The 20,082-nt window shown below is 42.7% G+C and overlaps 1 protein-coding gene, 1 long non-coding RNA gene and 1 pseudogene across 2 annotated transcripts; 2 read left to right on the top strand and 1 right to left on the bottom strand.

Moving 5' to 3' along the window:
• Positions 1-8,857: 8,857 nt before the first annotated feature.
• LOC138847765 (uncharacterized) lies at positions 8,858-15,368 on the bottom strand. Its single transcript, XR_011385718.1, has 3 exons — positions 14,834-15,368; positions 14,517-14,652; positions 8,858-9,798 (listed from the first exon to the last, which is right to left on the bottom strand). It is a non-coding gene; the product is annotated as an uncharacterized lncRNA (long non-coding RNA).
• LOC127485907 (mRNA export factor pseudogene) lies at positions 11,328-13,977 on the top strand (annotated as a pseudogene).
• A 79-nt stretch (positions 15,369-15,447) lies between the features above and the next one.
• On the top strand, positions 15,448-16,005 carry LOC138847781 (high mobility group nucleosome-binding domain-containing protein 5-like). The gene has a single exon (XM_070067580.1). The coding sequence runs from the start codon at positions 15,448-15,450 to the stop codon at positions 16,003-16,005; it is 558 nt and encodes a 185-aa protein (XP_069923681.1).
• Positions 16,006-20,082: the final 4,077 nt, after the last annotated feature.

Genomic DNA, 20,082 nt, shown 5'->3' with positions numbered 1-20,082 from the left:
ATTAGGCAACTTATCCTTTTCTCTTTTTGAAGAGATGATACAGAAATTACTTGCAATTAATTATGCCCATCTTCCTCATGTGAGACAGGCTTCTATTACTTCATCCCCCTATTTTATATTACATACTGTTGTGTATATTGTCTTTTTCTCCTAACAAAGCCCTAAGACCAATTCTTTGAACCTATTCGTGATGCTTCAAACAATACATTAGTCTGTGTCATTTGTAACACCATAACTTCACTGTCCATGGTTTCTTGAGTTCAGGAAGTGATGATCTAGAGGATTCCATGCATGGTGAAGGCTACTCTGCCTTTGTACATGGCCGATTTTTGCTGCATCTTCTCTGTCGTTCCCCGTCTTCGTGGAGGAATGACACAGGACCCTGCGCTGTTCTTTTGTCTGCTCGGCCCTCCCCGGTTTTGCTGCTGGTTCTTCCTGGGTTGGCTACCATCCCTTCCACCTCTGTGGAAGGGCGGTTCCCCCTAGCCACTTTCCCCACTTCCGCAGGAGAGTGGCACACCGCCGGCCGACTCTCTCGGGGGCTGCACAGGTGTTCCCTCAGATAGATGTTCCCCTTAGATGTTCCTGGTGCATGTTGTCTCTCTCCTCCTTTATAGTCCTCTTCCGCCAATCCCAACTCTGCTACCCACACGCCGAGTACGCTGCTCTCCTCCAATCAGGAGTAAGTCCTACAGTTTATTGGTTGAACTGGAGGCAGCTGTGTAGAAGCTGTTTCTCCCTTCTCAGTGTCATATTGTGGGAGAGCAGATGCATAGAATAAGTCCTAATTCTAGTAACTTAGTCTAGTCCGAGTTGCTCCCAGTTGCTCCCCACACTTCTCTTTCAACACTAGATAGCAGCATCCCTCAACCGTTACTTTAATGGTGCGATTCGCTCCCTACTCTCATGGCCTAAAAGCTGCCCAAGGCTCACACTATTTGTAATGAAAGATTATTGATTGATTGAGATATTGATTTAATTCATTTGAATCACCATGTTACAGATAGAGGAAGAATGACATGGAGACAGTGGGAACTCTTCCATTGCTGGTTCACACCATACATGGCCACAACAGCCAGAGATGAGCCAATCTATAGCCAGGAGTCAGGGGTTTCTTCCCAATCTCCCAAGTGGGTAAAGGGGCTCAAGCTCTTGGCCTGTCCTCCACTGGTTTTCCAGGCCATCAGCAGAGAGGTGGAACAGAAGAGGATCAAGGGCCAGAGCGTTGGCATGGTAGATTAACCCACTCTCTATGGCATCGGTATCAAATATAGGTGCTGGTTCCAGTATTAGCTGTTCTGCCTCCATTCCAGCTCTCTGCTATGGTCTGGGAAGCACTGAAAGATGGCCCAAGCACTTGGGTCCTTGCATCTGCCTGAGAGACCCAGAAGATGCTCCTGGCTTCAGATTTGCAGAGCTCCAGACATTGCGGCCATCTTTGGAATAAACCAGCATATGGAGACTCCTCTCTCTGTTTCTCTGCCTCCCTGTAACTCTGTTTTTCAAATGAATTAAAGAATAATTTTAAAAAAATAATATGCACAGAGCAGAGCCCCCTGAGGGCCTCTAGTACAAGTTGTAGTGTACAGCATTCTTGCTTCAACTTTGTTTCCAACCTTCTCACAATTTCCACATTTCTTAAGCAATCTTAATATACCCTTTAGGACACAAAAGCATTCTTTTTTGCATTTAATGGGTTGTTTTATTTCTTTGTTTATAAATCACAGATCTCTGTTTATTTTATTAAATATTTTTCTGCAGTTATGCTAATTACTATCACTAGTAATTCATGGGCTAATAAACTGAATTAGATTTTGTGCACCAATTTGAAAAATAACTGTAGATCAATATCCCTGATGTACATAGACACAATAAACATAGGCAAAATACTAGCCACTCGAATCCAACAACACATCAGAAAGATTATTCTCCTAGAACAAAGGGGATTTATTTCTCGTATGCAGGGATGGTTCCACATCCAAAAATCAATAAATGTGATATGCCACATTAACAAAGTGAAATCCAAAACCACATCATTATCTCCATAGATGCAGAGAAAGCCTTTGACAAACTCAGCACCCCTTTATGATGAAAACCTTAAGCAATTGGATATAGAAGGAACACTCAACATAATCAAAGCAATTTATAACAAACCCACTTCCAATAACCTACTGAATGGGGAAAAATTGCATGCATACCTATTAAGAACTGTAACCAGACAAGGATGCCCACTCTCACCCTTGCTATTTAATATAGTCCTAAAAGTTTTAGCCAGAGCCATCAGGCAAGAAAAAGAAATCAAATGGATAGAAATAGGGAAGGAAGAATCCAAACTATCCCTATAAGGAACCCAAAATACTCCACAAAGAGATGACTGGAGTTCAAAAAAGAGTTTGGTAAAATTGCAGAATATACAATCAACACACAAAATCAGTAGCCTTTGTATACACAAACAGCCCCATGGCTGAGAAAGAACTTCTAAGATCAATTCCATTCACAGTAACTACAAAAATTTAAATACCTTGGAATAAAAAAAGGACATTAAAGATGTCTATGATGAAAATTACAAAACATTAAAGAAAGAAATAGAAGAATGCATAAAAAATGGAAACATATTTCATGTTAATGGATTGGAAGAATCAATATCATCAATATATCCATACTACTGAACGTGAACGCAATTTATGGATTCCTTGCAAACCAATCAAAATACCATGGAACTGGAAATCATTATGTTTAGTGAAATTATCCAGTCACAAAAATATAAATATCATATGGTTTCTGAGTTGTGGTAATTAGTTGAACACCTAAAATGTAATGTATAGGGACAAAACTGACACTTTGTGTACCATCTTCTTGTGTACCTGAGAAGATCACCTGAATGAATGTGAGTTTTCTCTCTCCTCTTCTTACCTAATTTCATCTGTGGTAATTTTTAGAATACAGGGGTGTCCCAATATGAGCAGAAATTCTTGCTCTTGAGAGTACTCCTACAGTAGAGGTATCACTCTCCTTCAGCTGTAATGTGGGATGTCTTTGTGCAGTCCTGAAAGCCAGATGAGGGGACTCTTCCTGTCCTTATCTCACTGTGCATGACACGACAGAGGTAAAATCCCAGAGCCACACTGGGCAAAAGAGAGGGGCTCCAGCTGATGTCCTCAAATTCAGAGTCTGAAAGAAGAATCATGAAAATGCAGAACATTTGGATGTCATAATCACTCACTGGGGAGCCTCAAAGCACTGTAGATCAAAAGGCACTGTACCTGGTGAAGCTGAATGGCTGTAATCTATTTTATATGGAAATCTGAAAAGTATTTTCAAATAAATAATTACTATTGGTAGCAGTTCTAACTCCAAATAGGTCATATTCTCTGAATATTTTCTCCAGACCTGCATGCAACTAGTCTTGCAGGCCAAGGAAAAATATCATGCATTTCTACAGGCACTGACACAGAACTTCCTCAAGGTTAGACTACAGGTACCCCTTGTATTTCAAGTGTCCTGCATATTTGGTCATGATGAACTGTCTATTACATGTTGATGGCTTGTTCACACTCGATTTGTGCCTGACAGGAAGAGGCATCTTTGAATTCTGGGGCACAGGATTTTATGTTTCCAACATATCAAATTATAAACTGGCTTTTCAAGTATATTTTTATTATCTATGTTGCTTTCTGTGTGAGATAAGTTGAAAATTCTCCTTGCATGATTTTTTCACTTGTGAAGTACCTGTGTTCTTATCACAGTCTTTTCCTCCATTTAAGAACCGTGTTGGTTTCTCATGGTCATGGGATGATCTCATTTGAGGTTTTCATTTTCTTCTCCATGACTCAGCATTTATCTGGGATTCCAACCTTAAATTGCCCTAGTTTGATGGTGACCTACACACAAATCTCTCCTATTACAATGGCTCTTGGGCTATGACTGTTGTTGCTTCAGGCAAAAATTCTAGGGTTTTCTGCTCAAACACATTTTGCAAAGTAATCCAAATGATACTTTTTAAAAATACATTGATGTTTTGTGGTAGAAACTCTTATGTGTTTTTTTTTTTTTTTGAAGACTGAAAAAGGTATTTCAAATCAAAGAACTTGAATTTTTAGTAAATTAAGAATGGAAATCCAAAAGCACAAGGAAACAGAATTGGGCAGAGGCTCCTACTCAATACATGTGGAGCTGAATGCCATGGCCACCCCCAGGTCTACTAGGTAAGACATTCCAGAGTGCATCCCAACAGTCTTCCTGTATCTGTAAGATATCATTGTGATTCTGAGGGTTGAATAACAAGGAAAACAAACAAATTAACTCCCTCTTCAAATGCTGGAGTCTCAGTGAGGTAAGACTTCCTATTCCAGAATAAAAATATTCCACAATATACTGTGCAAGTTAAGATGTAAATTTCCAGCCCAAGGGAGACAAGGTACATTAGATTTATTTTACACTGCAGGATTACTAGGTTTCACCAAAATGGTGGGGAAGAAGCTAGAAGGATTCTCCCTACTCACGATTCCCCAGGGAACATTCCACTCACCCATCCCCACTCCTCTCCAGGTCTCACAACTTGGGATAGAACCTGGTAGGGCCTGTTGAGCTGCAGAGCAGTGAGGAGTTGACATGGGGCAGTGGCACAAACACACTTGGCTCCTCTGCAGCTCAGCCCTTGGGAGCAGCACACATAAAGCCCCACAGCCTCATATTCTGCACCAAAGAAGCAAGGCAGGTTGTGTCTTCTCACTTTTCATGCACATGACCCATATTCCTGTACAGGACATGGTTCCTGCCTCTGTCCTCTCATGGGAAACCTGTGCTCACAGTGCTGAGGCTCCTGACTTTGTGTGAAGATCAATGTGGGGGCACTCATTATGGCTGATGTGTAGGTCTCTGTGAACCTCAGAAGTCATTATGGAGGAGCTGACCTGAGAGGTTCCACAATAAGGAGCCCTTGGACCCATCCTCAACCCCCTTAGGTGCATTCACTGCAGTCTTCAGGCATGTTGAAATCCACCCTTTGCCTCAGGCACCCTCTAATGCCTGAGAGCAGTATTGACCATGACTGAAAGGAAGAAAGACCTGGGCTTAAGAGCAGTAGACAGCTCCAAGTCAAGAGTGGGTGAACTGAAACATTGAAGAATAATGGAAGGGATCTCCATGGGAGCACAAGGTGGCCCTGCAGAAATAAAATTCAATGCCAATATGTTTCTAGCTAATCAAATAAACAAGCCTATCAATACATAAGTAGATAAAACTCTCCATTTTCCTGTTTATCTATTTGTGAACTTAATTCAGTCACATATCCTCTCATTTTAACACAAGCACTTGTACAACTGCCTCAAAGGAAGCAACTGGCCCCAGCTTTCAAATGTTTCATCCTCTCACTCACTCACCTGTACAGTACAAGCATATTTCAGGATGCCCTTACATCAGGAGGAATACTGTTGAACACATTCACTGTATTGAACAACCTCCTAATTCTTTGTGTCCTGGAGCCATGGCCCGGATCTTACCTGTTTCAGGGAATGTCTTCCCAGTGTCTGCTTACATGAGCTCACATGAAATTTCCAAAATTCACTGGAACCCTACGCCACCACTCACACTTTCCTTTATACAATCTTGACCACCAATATCTTACTTCTCAGTTCTGTTTGAATGCTTCATCTTATGTATGTACTGCAGCTTTCCAATCTCTGTGTCGCACAATGGAACACCTTTTTTATCACCTCAGAATGCATTTCCTTCATACCATACAGGTTGATAAGTGCTTCGTTGGTAGCATTCACCTTCATCATTCATTTCCTATAAAAGATGTGAGAAAGAGTCAGAAATTTCTCCATGTTGAAAACCTTCCAAAACCTATTTGCCTATTGTCAACATGCATGCATGAAGCACACACACACAATGTAGATTTGTTTTCAATCTGTCACATTAAAAGCCATGTTCTATGTCATCATGAAGCCAGACACACAGGTAATAAAAGGAAAATAAGCTAATGGGGTTACATCAAACTAAGGAGCTTTTGAACAGCAAAGGAAACAGCAACATGAAGAAACAACTGATAGAAGGGGAGAAAATATCTGCAAACTAGTCAGCTAATAAAGGATTAGTATGTAGGAGTAATAAGGACCCCATGAAACTCAGTATACACAAAACAATCAATCCAGTGAAGAAATGGGTAAAGGACCTAAATAGGCATTTTTCAAAGGATGAATTACAAAAGTCAAATAGATGACATCAGCATTGTAGTGTAGCAGGTTAAACCTCTGCCTGTGATGCTAGCATCCCATATGCACACAGGTTGGAGACTGAGCTGCTTCACTTCTGAACCAGCTCTCTGCTAATGTACCTGGGAAAGCAATAGAAGATCACCCAAGTCCTTGGTCCCCTGCACCCACGTGTGAGACCCAGAAGAAGCTCTAAACTTCTTAGCTTGAGCTAGGAAGTTTATGAACAGCAAAGGAAACACTCGACAAAGAGAAAAGGAATCAGGCTGAATGGTAGAAAATATTTACAAACTATCCTCCTGATAACCAATTAAGACATAAAACATATAAGGAGCTCAAGAAACTGAACCAGGCCGGCACCGCAGCTCAATAGTCTAATCCTCCACCTAGCAGCACCGGACCACAGGGTTCTAGTCCAGGTTGGGGCGCCAGATTCTTTCGCAGTAGCCCCTCTTCCAGGCCAGCTCTCTGCTGTGGCCCAGGAAGGCAGTGGAGGATGACCCAAGTGCTTAGGCCCTGCACCTGCATGGGAGACCAGGAGAAGCACCTGGCTCCTGCCTTCAGATTAGCGTGGTGTGCCGGCCACGGCACGCCAGCCGTGCTGGCCATTGGAGGGTGAACCAACGGCAAAAGGAAGACCTTTCTCTCTGTCTCTCTCACTATCCACTCTGCCTGTCAAAAAAAAAAAAAAAATGAAACAAAGAAAAAAAAAAAAAGAAACTGAACCACAACAAAACAAATAACCCAGTGAATAAATGGGCAAAGGAAATGAAAAGGCATTTTTCAAAGGATGAAATACAACAGACACATGGACAAATGACCATCATGGAAATGCAGATAAAATTTCATTTGAGCTCATGGAAGCAAATATTGTGAAGCTGTCCTCAAATCAGGTTTAAAGGAGGCATCCCATGGAGCTGTACTCAATGAAACAAGCAATTTTTTATCACCTAAGTTAGAATGGCTATCAACCAAAACTTAAAAGGAAAAAGAAAAAGTGCTTGTGAATATGTGGGAGAAAAGGTACCTAGTCCACTGTTGGTGGGAATGTATACTAGTACAGCCATTGTGGAAGACAGTATGGGGATTCCTCAAAAATCTGAAAATAGATCTACCATTTGACCCAGTCATTGCACCCTTGGAAATTTATCCAAAGGAAATTAAATCAGCATATGAAAGGGTCATCTGTACCCCCTATTTTAATGTATATGAGTGAAACTGAAAGCTTCACATTTGATAATTTTTTAATAATCCTTATCTACTTTTGTGCAACAGTGGTCTTTGTATTTTTCTTGTTGAATTGTTAATTAGTGCAGAATTAAACTGATGAGCATGAAGTGAATTGAATGTATGGGGTTCAGTGTTGTGTGGCCACCAGCATCACATATGGGTTCTGGTTTATGTCCTGTGTGCAACAACTGCTAAAGGCCTGGGAAAACCAGCAGAGATTAGCTCAAGTGTTTGGACTGTGATAGCCCATGTGGGGGACCTGGATGAAACTCCTGGCTCCTGCATTTGGCATGGCCCAGCCTGGCCATCGTGGCCATCGGGGAAATGACCCATTAAATGGCAGATCTCTCTTTCTCTCTCTCTTCCTAACTCTTGCTTTAAAAAAATAAATAATATTGAAAGGAAAAAGGCAGGAGGAAGGAAGTAGGGAAAGCAGGAGTCAGTGAAAGTGGGAAGAATCATTGCAGGTTTCAAATTGTATATATGAACTACGTGAAATCTGTTCTCTTTATGAAATAAATATGTTTAAAAAGAGGTTATTTTAATGCTAGGACCAGTACAACTTCTATGAAGGGGTGGGCCAGCTCTGGTTTAATAAACCCCTAAACATCAACTCATGCATGTCCTTTCTCACTATATACTCCACTTGTTTCTTTCCTCACACAATTGTGAAGAACAAGTATAGTTCAGGACATACTTATATCAGGGAGGAATGCACGTGAAACATGCATTGTATGGAACAACTCTGATTCTATGCATTGAGTACAGCTCCACGGGATGCCTCCTTTAAACCTGATTTGAGGACAGCTTCCCAACATTTGCTTACATGATCTCACATGAAATCTTTCAAAACATATTCTACACTCTGCTGCACCCACATACTTCTCTTTATTAACCTTCTACCCTGATATCTCACCCATAAGTCTTCTCTTTGGGGACTATAATGTAGCCTTCTGTGTGACATAAGCCTGGTGTCATGTTAGCCTCTATGTTGTAGAGCTGCCCACCTTGGGTCCCACCACAGAATACCTTTCCCTCATACCACACAGGTGGGACCTGCTTTATTGCTGATACTCACATGCATCAATAATGGGCTATAAATGATTTGCAGAAGTTACCTTATCTTCAAGTTAGGTACCCATATCCCCAAACCCCTCTGCCTACTGTCAACATGAGCACACATACATGCATGCACACACGCATGTGCACACACACACACACATACACAAACACACGCAAATCTAGACTGTTTCCCTTCTGTCAAAACATTGATATCCATTTTATAATGATCTTATTATGCAACAATATAGAGAGCATGATCTTTTCCTGTTCATATTCTCATTATTATTAGTTTTACTATCTTATTGAGAAAGTCAGAATGGTTATGCAGCTGGCTTGAAACCTTCCTTTCTTGGCCTAGGCTTTTATGTAAGCAGGCTCTTCGAATGTATGATATGGGGGTGGACATCCGTGAAGTCACTCTAGATTTGTAGTGGTTAACTCAATAGTTTCTACCTCTCGCTTTGAGGCAAAGGCATCCCAGATTATGAAAATTATTACAATTACAGCAGTGAGGGAGATGAAGGAGCCCATTGATGAAACAGTGTTTCACATTGTATAGGCATCTGGGTAATATGAATATCATCGGGGCATGCCAGAGAGTCCAAGGAAGTGTTGAGGGAAGAAAGTTAAGTTCACTCCTACAAATATTATAGTGAAGTGGATTTTGGCCCAAGTAGGGTCCAGAGTGTAGCCTGAGAACAGAGGGAATCAATGAGTGAATCACCCCCCCCCCCAAAATGGGAAATACAGCTCCTGTGGATAAGACATGGTGGAAGTGGGCTACCACTTTGGAGAACAATATCTAGGGAAGAGTTGGCTAGTACAATTCCTGTAAGGCCACCTACTGTAAATAAGAAAATAAACCCCAGAGCTCAAAATATGGCTGGGGATCACTTAATATTTCCACCATGTAGGGTTGCTAATCAAATAAATACCTTTACTCCCGTAGGAATGGCAATAATTATAGTAGCTGATGTGAAATAGGCTTGTGTATCCACATCCATTCCTACTGTGAATATGTGGTGAACTCAAACGATAAACCCAAGGAAACCAATTGATATCATAGCCCACACTATTCCCATGTAGCCAAATGGTTCTTTTTTGCCAGAAAAATATGTTACAATATGAGAAATTATTCCAAATCCTGGAAGGATAAGAATATATACTTCAGGGTGTCTGAAGAATCAAAATAAGTGTTGATAGAGGATAGGGTCTCCTCCTCCTACAGGGTCAAAAAACGTTGTGTGTAGATTTTGGTCCATTAAGAGTATTGTAATGCCAGCGGCTAGAACTGGCAGGGAATGAAGAAGAATGGCTGTTATGACAACAGATCATACGAATAAGGGGGTTTGATGCTGAGATATAGCAGGGGGTTTTAGATTGATGATAGTTGCAATAAAATTAATGGCCCCTAGAGTAGAGGACACCCCAGCCAAGTGAAGAGAGAACATAGTTAGATCATCCGAGGCTCCTGCATGGGCTGTTACCCGCTAGTGGTGGGTAAACAGTTCAGTAAGTACCTGCACCGGCTTCTACTATTGATGAAGCTAACAGAAGAAGAAAGGATGGTGGGAGGAATCAAAAGCTTATATTGTTTATATGGGGGAAAGCTATATCGAGTTATTAGTGGGACTAACCCGTTTCTGAAATAGGTATCACTATGAAGAAAATTATTACAAAGGCATGTGCAGTGATGATTACATGATAAATTTGGTCGTCTCTAAGTAAAGTTCCTGGTTGGCCTAATTCTGCTCAAATTAACAGACTAAAGGCTGTTCTTACCATTCCAGCTCAGGCTCCAAATAGGAGATAGAGAGTTCCGATGTCTTTATGGTTGGTAGAGAATAATCATCGGTTAATAAACAGAAGCATTGGTAAAATGGCTGAGTAAGCATTAGACTGTAAATCTAAAGACAGAGGTTGAGCCCTCTTTACCAAGCGCTGAGGTGAAATTTTCATGTTGAATTGCAAATTCAAAGAAGCAGCTTCTATTCTGCCGGGGCTTCTCCCGCCTTTTTTTTTTTTTTTTTCCTTATGGCAGGAGAAGGAGATTGAAGCCAGTTGACTAGGGTATTTAGCTGTTAACTAAAATTTCATGGGGTTGGATCCCACCAATCTAGGGGGACTTAGCTTAATTAAAGCACCTGATTTGCATTTAGAAGATGTGAAGTTAATTTGCAGTCTTTAAGCAGGAGTTAAATATAATTTACTTGCTTAGAGCTTTGAAGGCTCTGGGTCTGTGTAACATAAAACCCTTCTAAGTTTAGCTTAGTACTGAAAATATTGGTGTGAGGGGAAGAAATATTGTTGATAAAATGATTAGTGGGGCTATAAATAGTATGTGTTTCATTGATTTGAATTGCCATTTTGTTTTTAAGTTGTTGGTTGTTGGGAATATTGTCAGTGAGGAAGAGTAGATGAGGCGTAAATAGAAGTATAAATTTAGAAGTGCTAATATAGCCATTGTGGTGGGTATGATGATATTGCCATTTTTTTTAGCTCTATTCACTTAGGGATAAAGCCTGTTAGTGGGGGTAGGCCTCCTAGTGATATTAAGGTAATTAGGATGGCTGAAACTATTAGTGGGGTTTTATTTCATATTTGTGATAGTGAAAGGGTAGTTGTGCTTGTGTGATGTATAAATATTATGAATATGGGAATTTTAATAGAATATAAGTAATTAGATTTAGAATTATAGTATTTGGATTAAATGTAATAATGGCTACCATTCATCCCATGTGGGCAATTGAGGAGTAGGCTAAGATTTTGTGGAGCTGGGTTTGGTTAAGCCCTCCTCAGACACCGACTATAATTTATAGGATGGCTACTAACATTGTTATGGTTGAGTCGATTGATGGTGAGATTTGGTAAAGGACAGATAGGGGTGCTAGTTTTTGTCATGTAAGAAGAATGAGTCCTGATTTTTTTTTTTTTTTTTAGATTTCATATATATATATATATATATTTAACTTTTATTTAGTAAATATAGATTTCCAAAGTACAGCTTATGGATTACAATGGCTTTTACCCCCAAAACTTCCCTCCCACCTGCAACCCCCCCATCTCCTGCTCCCTCTCTCATTCCATTCACATCAAGATTCATTTTCAATTATCTTTATATACAGAAGATCAATTTATTAGATTTACATTTATTTAAAATACAAAGTGGTGAAATGAAGGGCTGGCATTATGGTGTCATGGGGAAGGCTGCTGCCTGAGATGCCAGCATTCCATATGGGCACTAGTTCTTGCACCAGCTTACTCAACATCCAAGCTAACTCCCCACTAATGGCCTGGGAAGATCAGCAGAAGATGGCCCAAGTGCTTAGGGGGACCCCTTGGGTTACTTCTGGGACTCAGAAGTGAAAGGGAGCTATTCCTAATTTAATGATTAATGCTAATATAATTAAGATTGGGGTAAAGTGATTTTGTGGATTATTGTTCATTGGCCAGAGTCAAGAATGTTAAGTGTAATTACTATTATTAAGATTATTGATGCTGTGGCTTGTGTTAAGAAATACTTAGTTGCAGCTTCTGTTGATCATGGTGGGGCTTTGTTAATTAAAATTGGAATAATGGCTAATATATTTATTTCTAGGCCAATTCATATGGTTAATCAGGGGGTGCTAAATACTGTAATTATTGTGCCTAGGAACAGGGTGACTAGAATAATAGTTAGGACTAGGGGGTTAATTAGTATGGGAAGGATATAAACCAACATTTTCGGTGTGTGGGCCTGATAGCTTATTTAGCTGACCTTACTATAGAATTTGGTGTATCAGGTAGCATGAAGAATTTTGAGTTCTTAGGTGTTGGTTGAAGGCCTATAGTTCTAGAAATAAGAGGGCTTAAACCTCTATTATTTACTCTATTAAAGTAACTTTTGTCAGACATATTTCTATATGTGAGGGGGAATGCTTGAAAGTATAATGGGTATGGAGATGTGTCATATGCATAGAGCTATTGTAAGAGGTAGGAAACTTTTTCATAGGAGTTGTATGAGATGGTCATAATGAAATTGAGGGTAGGATGCTCAAATTCATAGGAATGACATTGTTAGTAGGAGGATTTTTACAGCAAAATTAATTGTAAACATTTCTGGATTAGTGTGGCTATGAAATGAGCCTAAAAATAGGATGTCTCTGAGAGAGCATTTATTATAATAATATTAGTATACTCAGCTAGAAAGAATAGAGCAAATGGGCCACCTGCATACTCTACATTGTTCCAGGCTACTGGCTTCAGCCAGGCTTGGCCCTAGTTGTTGTACTTTGGGGGAGAAAACTGGCAGCTGGAACTCTCTCTGTCTCTTTCTCTACCTCATTGTTGATTGGTGTTTCAAGGAAATGTAAACAAATAGGCATTAAAAAAAAACATTCTGTCTTCTGTATCCCTAGTGGCATATATTTTGTGCACTGTTTTACTGAAAATACCTCCTGTCATGACCTTACTTTGTGACTGAGGGTCCCATTCCATTCTCTGTCCCATTACAGCTCTGAACTCACCTGACCCAGCACCTCAGATTTGACTCTGCCACTGGGCCACTTCTGGATACCACCAGAACAGGGCTTGGGTTGTGTGGCAGAAGCAGGAAGTAGTTACCTGCTGACAAGACCTCATGTAAGCCAATCTGCTGAAAAAGATTTTGGAGGTGTATACACACACACGCACACACACACACACATCAGTGTGTTGCATTTTGATATAGCCGTGTCAAAATTTAGGACCTCAATAGCAACCAAGTGCTACAGATTGCATAGCATGATACTCCTGTTGGAAGCAAACATTTCATCAAAGCCCCAGTCTACAGTTGTGTGATGTGTGATGACCAATTGCTTGGATGAGACTCAAGTTTTGGGATGCCTGTTTATCAAATCCTATGATGATGTTGCAACACTCTGAAGAGATTTCCTGTACAGATTTGATACAGTATGACCATGGTAGCAACTGTGGAGACAGGCTGACTATCAGTAAGAGAATCAACCTTCTGAATTCAGGGGACTTGAAAACTCCACTGAAACATCAGCCTTGACATGTGGCTACTTTTATAAACAAACAGAACAAGCCAACTGGTTTTGCCATGGGAACTATTGCAAGGAGAGTTGCTAATCATTATATCAATATTGTAAATCCAGCCAAAGATAACTGCATATCTAAATGTCATCTATCCAATGGAATCAGCACTTCAGTGCCTCAGGTTCTCTGTGGAGTAAATGGAATTTCAATCCACCTGAGTTTTGGCACCCTTGCAACTGTGGGGCCTGTTTTGTCAGATCTGGGACAAAGATGCCAGAAGAAAACTAAAAGCTTCAGGACAGCTCAATCACAGGACAACTTGCTGACTCAATAACAATAGAAACAGATTGCCTATCCTTGCAGCTATGACTTGTCCAAGGGACATGCGGTTTTTAATCCCCCAAAGAAAGACTGCATTTTCCTGAATAAGGGAGCAGAAGAGTATAGCTTATAGGTCAGAGGCATCAGAATTGTCCAGAATTTTTCACACCTCTCTGCACACATTTGAGTACCATGATTGGACAGCTTAATGGATGGAAATGGAGTTTATCCTGGGAGATAACGATGTCATTGTTCACCAGCCAAACAGTGACTCCTTCTCTCCATTGCACACCCGCTACAGGGATTTTCTGAAGTTCCAAGGAGATGGAAATTACTATAAAAGTTATATTTCTATGGGCAATGCCAGAGACTGTGTCATGCTTATTCAACAACATGTATATTCAAGATTATTGGAAAACCGTCTATGGACCCTGTACTTTGTTATAAAACATTTGGGAATTAAAAGAAACAACAAAGTTTGAGCACAACCAGATCAGGTCAACTACAACTACTACCACCTTCCAACTCCAACACCCTCACCAAACCAACAACAAACAAAAACCACACAGGTCCCCATCTACCTACAGTGGAATCTTCATGCCCTGTAGGTGAGTTCTCAGGGTCCCCATTTCTTTCACTGACTTTAACTCAGGGCAACTCAACAAAACTTACCCTCCTGGGGAACAGAGGGGATGAATCTCCCTAATTCTTCTCTCCATTGTGGTCCTGCAATTTGATCTGCTCTAGCCATGTTGTAAGGTAAAGGCTAATGGAAGCACATTGATCAGGTGGTAGAGGATCTAACTGCCTGTTCAGGGAATAGGAAATAGTTAAAGATACTCTAGTATATTAAGAGGAACCAAGTGGGGTGAAGGCAAAGTACTTTAGTCACATAACCAGGATTTGATCATGGAAAAGGGGCCTGTAATGAACCAAATAGTATTTCAGGCTGAGGGGTGATATGCCATTGTGCCACACCATATACCCACCTTCCAGTTTCTGGGAGTCCAGTCTTCACAACTGTGAGCTTCACCAAAACCATCGCAGTGGGAAGCAAACTTCCTTCCAGGATTATATTTGTGAACCAGTAGGTATGGATAGGGTGACTGGATCACAAGTGGGTGGGGGTCTGTTGGGGTAGAGAAGACTAGTAAGTAGATTTGTTAGGAGGAGTTGGGGATAACATAGAGGCGTAACAGGTAGGATAACACAGGGCAATTAGCAGGTTAGGTATTATAGGAACAGAGTCTTGAAGAGCTGGGCATGGAGTAATTGAGGTCAGGTACTGGGAAGGAGTTTCATTTGTCAGGGAAGGAGAACTGGGAGGAGGGTAGATTAGAGGATTATAATTTGATGGGCCTGAGGCATGGCAAGACTGAGGTGAGAGATCATATGAAGCTAAGGACAGTGTGGAAGATCAGGCTGGTGTGGGAAGCAAGTGGGCAGACAGGATGTAGTCACAGAAGGTTGAAGTTGCTATGTAGAAATGAGAGGAAGGAGGTGGGGGAAGAGGGAGGTAGAGGAAGAGGACGGTGAGGCTAGGGAGAAGGGCAAGAAGAACAGTGAGGAGGGAAGGAAGGACTAGAAGCAAGGTCAGGCTGGGATGGGCAAGCAGAAGACAGGTGAGGCAAGCATTGAGGTACAGAGCAAAGGTGAGGATGGCGAGGAGGGTGAGAAGCAGGAGCAGCATGAGGCTGAGATGGAGGATAAGGAGGAGGGTGAGGCTGGAATGACATACCAGAAGGAAGGACAGGCTAGGGTGCAGGGACAGAAGGAACTTGAGGCTGGAGTTGAACAGAAAGAGGAGATGGCTGATAAAGAGAAAGAAAAGGAGGGTGATGCTTGGAAGGAGGGCCAGGAGGAGGGTGAGGCTGGAGCAGAGAATCAGAAAGAGGCTGCAGTGGAGAGGGAAGACCAGAATAAGGGTGAAGCTGGTGTAGAGGAAAAGGACAGTGGACAGGATGGCAGAGAGAAGGAAAAGGAGGGTGAAGAGGAGGGTCAGAAGGAGGGTGGTGCTGAGTCTGGGAGAGAGGATCAGGAGGAGGGTGAGCCTTGGGGGCAGGATGAGAAGACAGGCGAAGGTGGCACAGAGAAGCAGGAGGACACTGAGAGCAGTGTGGGTGACCAGGTGGAGGGCAAGGTTGGTGTACAGGTGCAATGAACAGCTGGCACCATGTTGACTGGACAGAAGGATGGTTGCACTGTGAAGAAAGAATGGAGGAAAGGCCAGGCTTGTGGAAAGCAGTGACAGGAAGGTGGTGTCTTCATAAAAGGCTAGGAGACGGGTGAGGCTTTTGTGCAAGAAGTGTTAGAAAGCATTTCTGGAGATCATGGCCACAAGGAAAAGGAAGGCTGAGAGGAACATCTGGAGGAGGCTGGTACTTGTGTTTAGATGCAAGAGGGCGAGGCTTGTGCTTGGGAGCAGGGGGTGGGTGGGGATTCTGTTCAGAGACAGAAGAAGGGCAAGGTTGGTGTTTAGGATGAGAAGGGGGATGAGGTTTGAGTGAGGAATTAGTAGTAGGATGAGCCTTATGTGGAAGCCCAGGAGTATGAGCAGGAAGTGCAGGAGCAGGAGCAGGACCTGGCTGGGGTGCATGATGATCAGAGGGAGAGTAGGGCCAGTATGGAGGAGCAGGAGGAGGAAAAGGCTCAAATACTGAACCCAGAGGAGGGTCCAGGGGGAGAAAAAGAAAGTTGGATATGGGGAGGGCTCTAGGAGGAGGGTGAGTCCAAGATGCAGGATCTGGGGTTTTTGCCTGGTGTGAAGGGACAGAAGGAAAGTAACAATGGTATGGCTGACTTGGATAGTTGGGCTGGAGTGGAGGGCCCAGAGGAGGATGAGGCCAGTATGGAAAAGCAGGATGGTAAGGCTCAAACACAGAGCTAGTAGGGTCAGGCTGGGGTGGAGGACCAGACACATGGGCCGGGCTACAGGATCAGGAGGGTCAGGCTGGAGGGAAGATAAGGAATAAAGGGGAAGATGGCATTGGGAGGCAAGAATTATTGAGGCTTACCTGTCATGTTTTTAGAAGAGGCTCCTAGCAATTAGAACCAGTGACTGGTAAGGGTCCAGGACTACAGCTGCTTTTACAGGCCAGCCTGTGTCACAGTGTCCCTTATGACATAAACATGCCCCACCCACCTGGGCAGTGAGTAGCCCCACCCATCAGGGAAATGGTTCCATGGTGTAGGTTCAAGAGTAATCAGGGGAAATAGGACAGAGAAGAAATGGCTCTATATGATATAGTCCTTTTTCTTGGGGTAACATGTACCTTGGCCTATCATAGGCAGAGTGATGAAAGGCCATGGATACCATTAGAATGTTGGCACCTAGAACTGAGGTGTGATGTAGAAATCAGGAGATGTGAGAATACACCAGTTCCCCAGTTCAGCTAACTCATTCTCTTTTATTTTTTAAAAGATTTTATTTATTTATTTGAGAGGTAGAATTATAGACAATGAGAGGGAGAGACAGAGAGAAAGGTCTTCCTTCCATTGGTTCACTCCCCAAATTGCCACAATGGCCAGAGCTATGCCAATCTGAAGCCAGGAGCAAGGAGCCAGGACCTTCTTCCAGGTCTCCCACTGGGTACAGGGGCCCAAGGACTTGGGCCATCTTCCACTGCTTTCCCAGGCCATAGCAGAGAGCTTGATTGGAAGAGGAGCAGCCAGGACAGTAACTGGCACCCATATGGGATGCCGTCAGCTCAGGCAGATGATTAACCTACTGCACCACGGTGCTGGCTCCAAGCTAACTCATTTTCTAAAGCCCTTGGCGTCACTTATATCTCTGCATAAATATGAGGTAACAAAAGTTGCTCTGCCCCTTTCATTAGTGTGGAGAGAGGGAGACGCCAGAGAGGGAATTCTCCTGGGCTGATTATTGGTTATAAGCAGTGGGATGAGGACTTGGGCCAAAAAAGGAGATGTATAGGAGTGCTCCCAAAAATCCAATCCTTATCATTGCTCCCAAAAATCCAATCCAATCCTTAACTCCTTATCAAAATCAGGAGGACAAGGTTAGGAAATAAGAGAAAGATGGGGATGATAGCAAAATGTGGGGGGGGGTCCCTTACACTTCCATCTCGCTCAATGTGGGCAGAAGGACTAGCATCTAACACATTCTGCTTCAGAGCACAACTTAATAAATATAAATTTCATAAGTACAACTTTGGATTGTAGCAAATGGTTCTTCCACACATACCCACACTCCCACCTCCAAAACCATTGCACCTCCACTCCCTCTCCCATCACATGCTAGATTCATTTTCAATTATCGTTATATACAGAAGATCAACTTAGTACATACTAAGTAAAGATTTTAACAGTTTGCACCCACACAGACACACAAAGTATAAAGTATCATTTGAAGACTAGTTCTACAGTTAATTCTCATAGTACAACTCATTAAGGACAGAGGTCCTTCATGGGGAGCAAGTGCACAGTGAATCCTGTTGCTGATTTAACAATTGACACTCTTGTTTATGAGGTCAGTGATCACCTGAGGCTCTTGGTATGAACTGCCAAGGCTATGGAAGCCTCTTGAGTCCACAAACGCAGACATCATTTAGACCAGGACATAATCAAAGTGGAAGTTCTCTCATCCCTTCAGGGAAAGGTACCTCCTTCTTTGATGGTCCCTTCTTTCCATTGGGTTCTCCCTCACAGAGATCTTTCATGTAGCTCATTTTTTTTGTCACAGTGTCTTTGCTTTCCATGCCTGAAATGCTCAGAGCACAACTTTTCTGCAGTGTAGTTTTCAGCCCTTGCCACTCTGCATTTCCTCTTCCTGGGGCCCAGAAACATAGGGCCATAACTGGTAGGAAGGCACACATTACTTACTACGCATACTAGGCACGCACATCTGAGTGTGTGTACTATTGAGTCCACTACATGAGATGGGTAACCCCATGTTGGTTGACCTTTGGTGTTTTTTTTTTTGTCAGTGGCTTCTTGACTCCCTGAAGTCCCCTTTTCCACACAGGATATTTACAAACTAGGATGGGTGTAGAAACTTTGCCACTAAACAAGAGGCCAGGGAGTGGGAACACTGCTTAGATGCAGGTCAACACAGGGAGGGGTTCCTGGGGAAGGCCCAGGGCTGGTGGGGCCTAGGCAGGTCCATGGCTGCCTCAGGCCAGGTTGGTCATGGGGAAACCTGGCTGCTTGCTGTCCAGGAGCAGGAGGATGTCTGCACTCTCTGATTAAGCCTGCAGCCTCTGATCGTTGTGCCTCTGTCTCTGCACCTCCTCCTCCAGGGCAGCCCTGCCAGCCTTCTTCTGTAAGTTCTCCTGTAGCTTCCTGAGCATTGTCTCTAGGTGCAACATCTTCTCTGACAGCCTCCCAGGCTCTTGCTCAACACTGGGCTTTGGGGTTCCCTCAAGGACTCTGCTCTCTGGGATGGACTGTCCCTCCAGAGACAGTGACTCCACAATGGAGCAGCAAGTAGAGGTGATCTCTGAGACACACTTCCACTCATCCCTCACTATTTTGCTGCCTGTTTCCAACATGATCTTGCTGATGGAGTTCCTCAGGGACAAGGTTTGTGGCATGAAGGAGGACCTCACCTCAGGGGCTGGATCACCTGTGTCCTGGCCACCAAAGCCAAGCTGTCAGGTGCCAACAAGGAGACATCCTCTATCCAAGATGTGCCAGGCAGCTCTGGTGGCCAATAAGATAAAGGTATACACACTTCATGCATTTCATATACACAAATTTAGAAACATAGTGATTCTTCCCCCCTGTACTCCCACCCTTCTTCCTCCGACCTCTACTATTCCCATTCTTATTATGTTTTGATAATAATCTTTCCAAGTGGAACTGCATGATCTCCCACTGTGGTTTTCTAAAAAAATATTTAAATATTTGAGATTCTTATGATGGTGGAATAGAGAAAGGACATACCGCTTTGTGCTAGGAAGAAACAGTAGCAAAAAAGTGGAGGAAAGGGCATTCACACAAGAAGAGTTGGAGAGAAACATGCAGGGGAAATTCTACAGCAGGAAGAGGGATGCCATGGATCCACATGGAAGGTGCAGATGCATCAAGGATATGACCCCTGCAGATAAGAGCTGGAGGAAGCAATAGCTTTAGAGAGCAAGGCAGAGCAGACTGTGGGTACCCATGCCATAGGTGATACAGCTGGAGTGACATCTTGGTGTGAATGTGGCTTGGAGTTCAAACAATGACAGTGTACCCCCCCTTAACAGAGCAAAAATGGGCACATTTATCTCTCCCT

This window comes from Oryctolagus cuniculus (assembly GCF_964237555.1).
Source record: "Oryctolagus cuniculus chromosome 16 unlocalized genomic scaffold, mOryCun1.1 SUPER_16_unloc_1, whole genome shotgun sequence".
Taxonomy (NCBI): domain Eukaryota; kingdom Metazoa; phylum Chordata; class Mammalia; order Lagomorpha; family Leporidae; genus Oryctolagus; species Oryctolagus cuniculus.
Note: the sequence above shows the minus strand (reverse complement) of the source record. Positions and strands in the feature narration are given on the sequence as shown.

What these genes read in the sequence shown, in the direction of transcription:
- LOC138847781 (XM_070067580.1), top strand. Translation starts at nt 15,448, where the DNA reads ATGGGCAAGCAGAAGACAGGTGAGGCAAGCATTGAGGTACAGAGCAAA.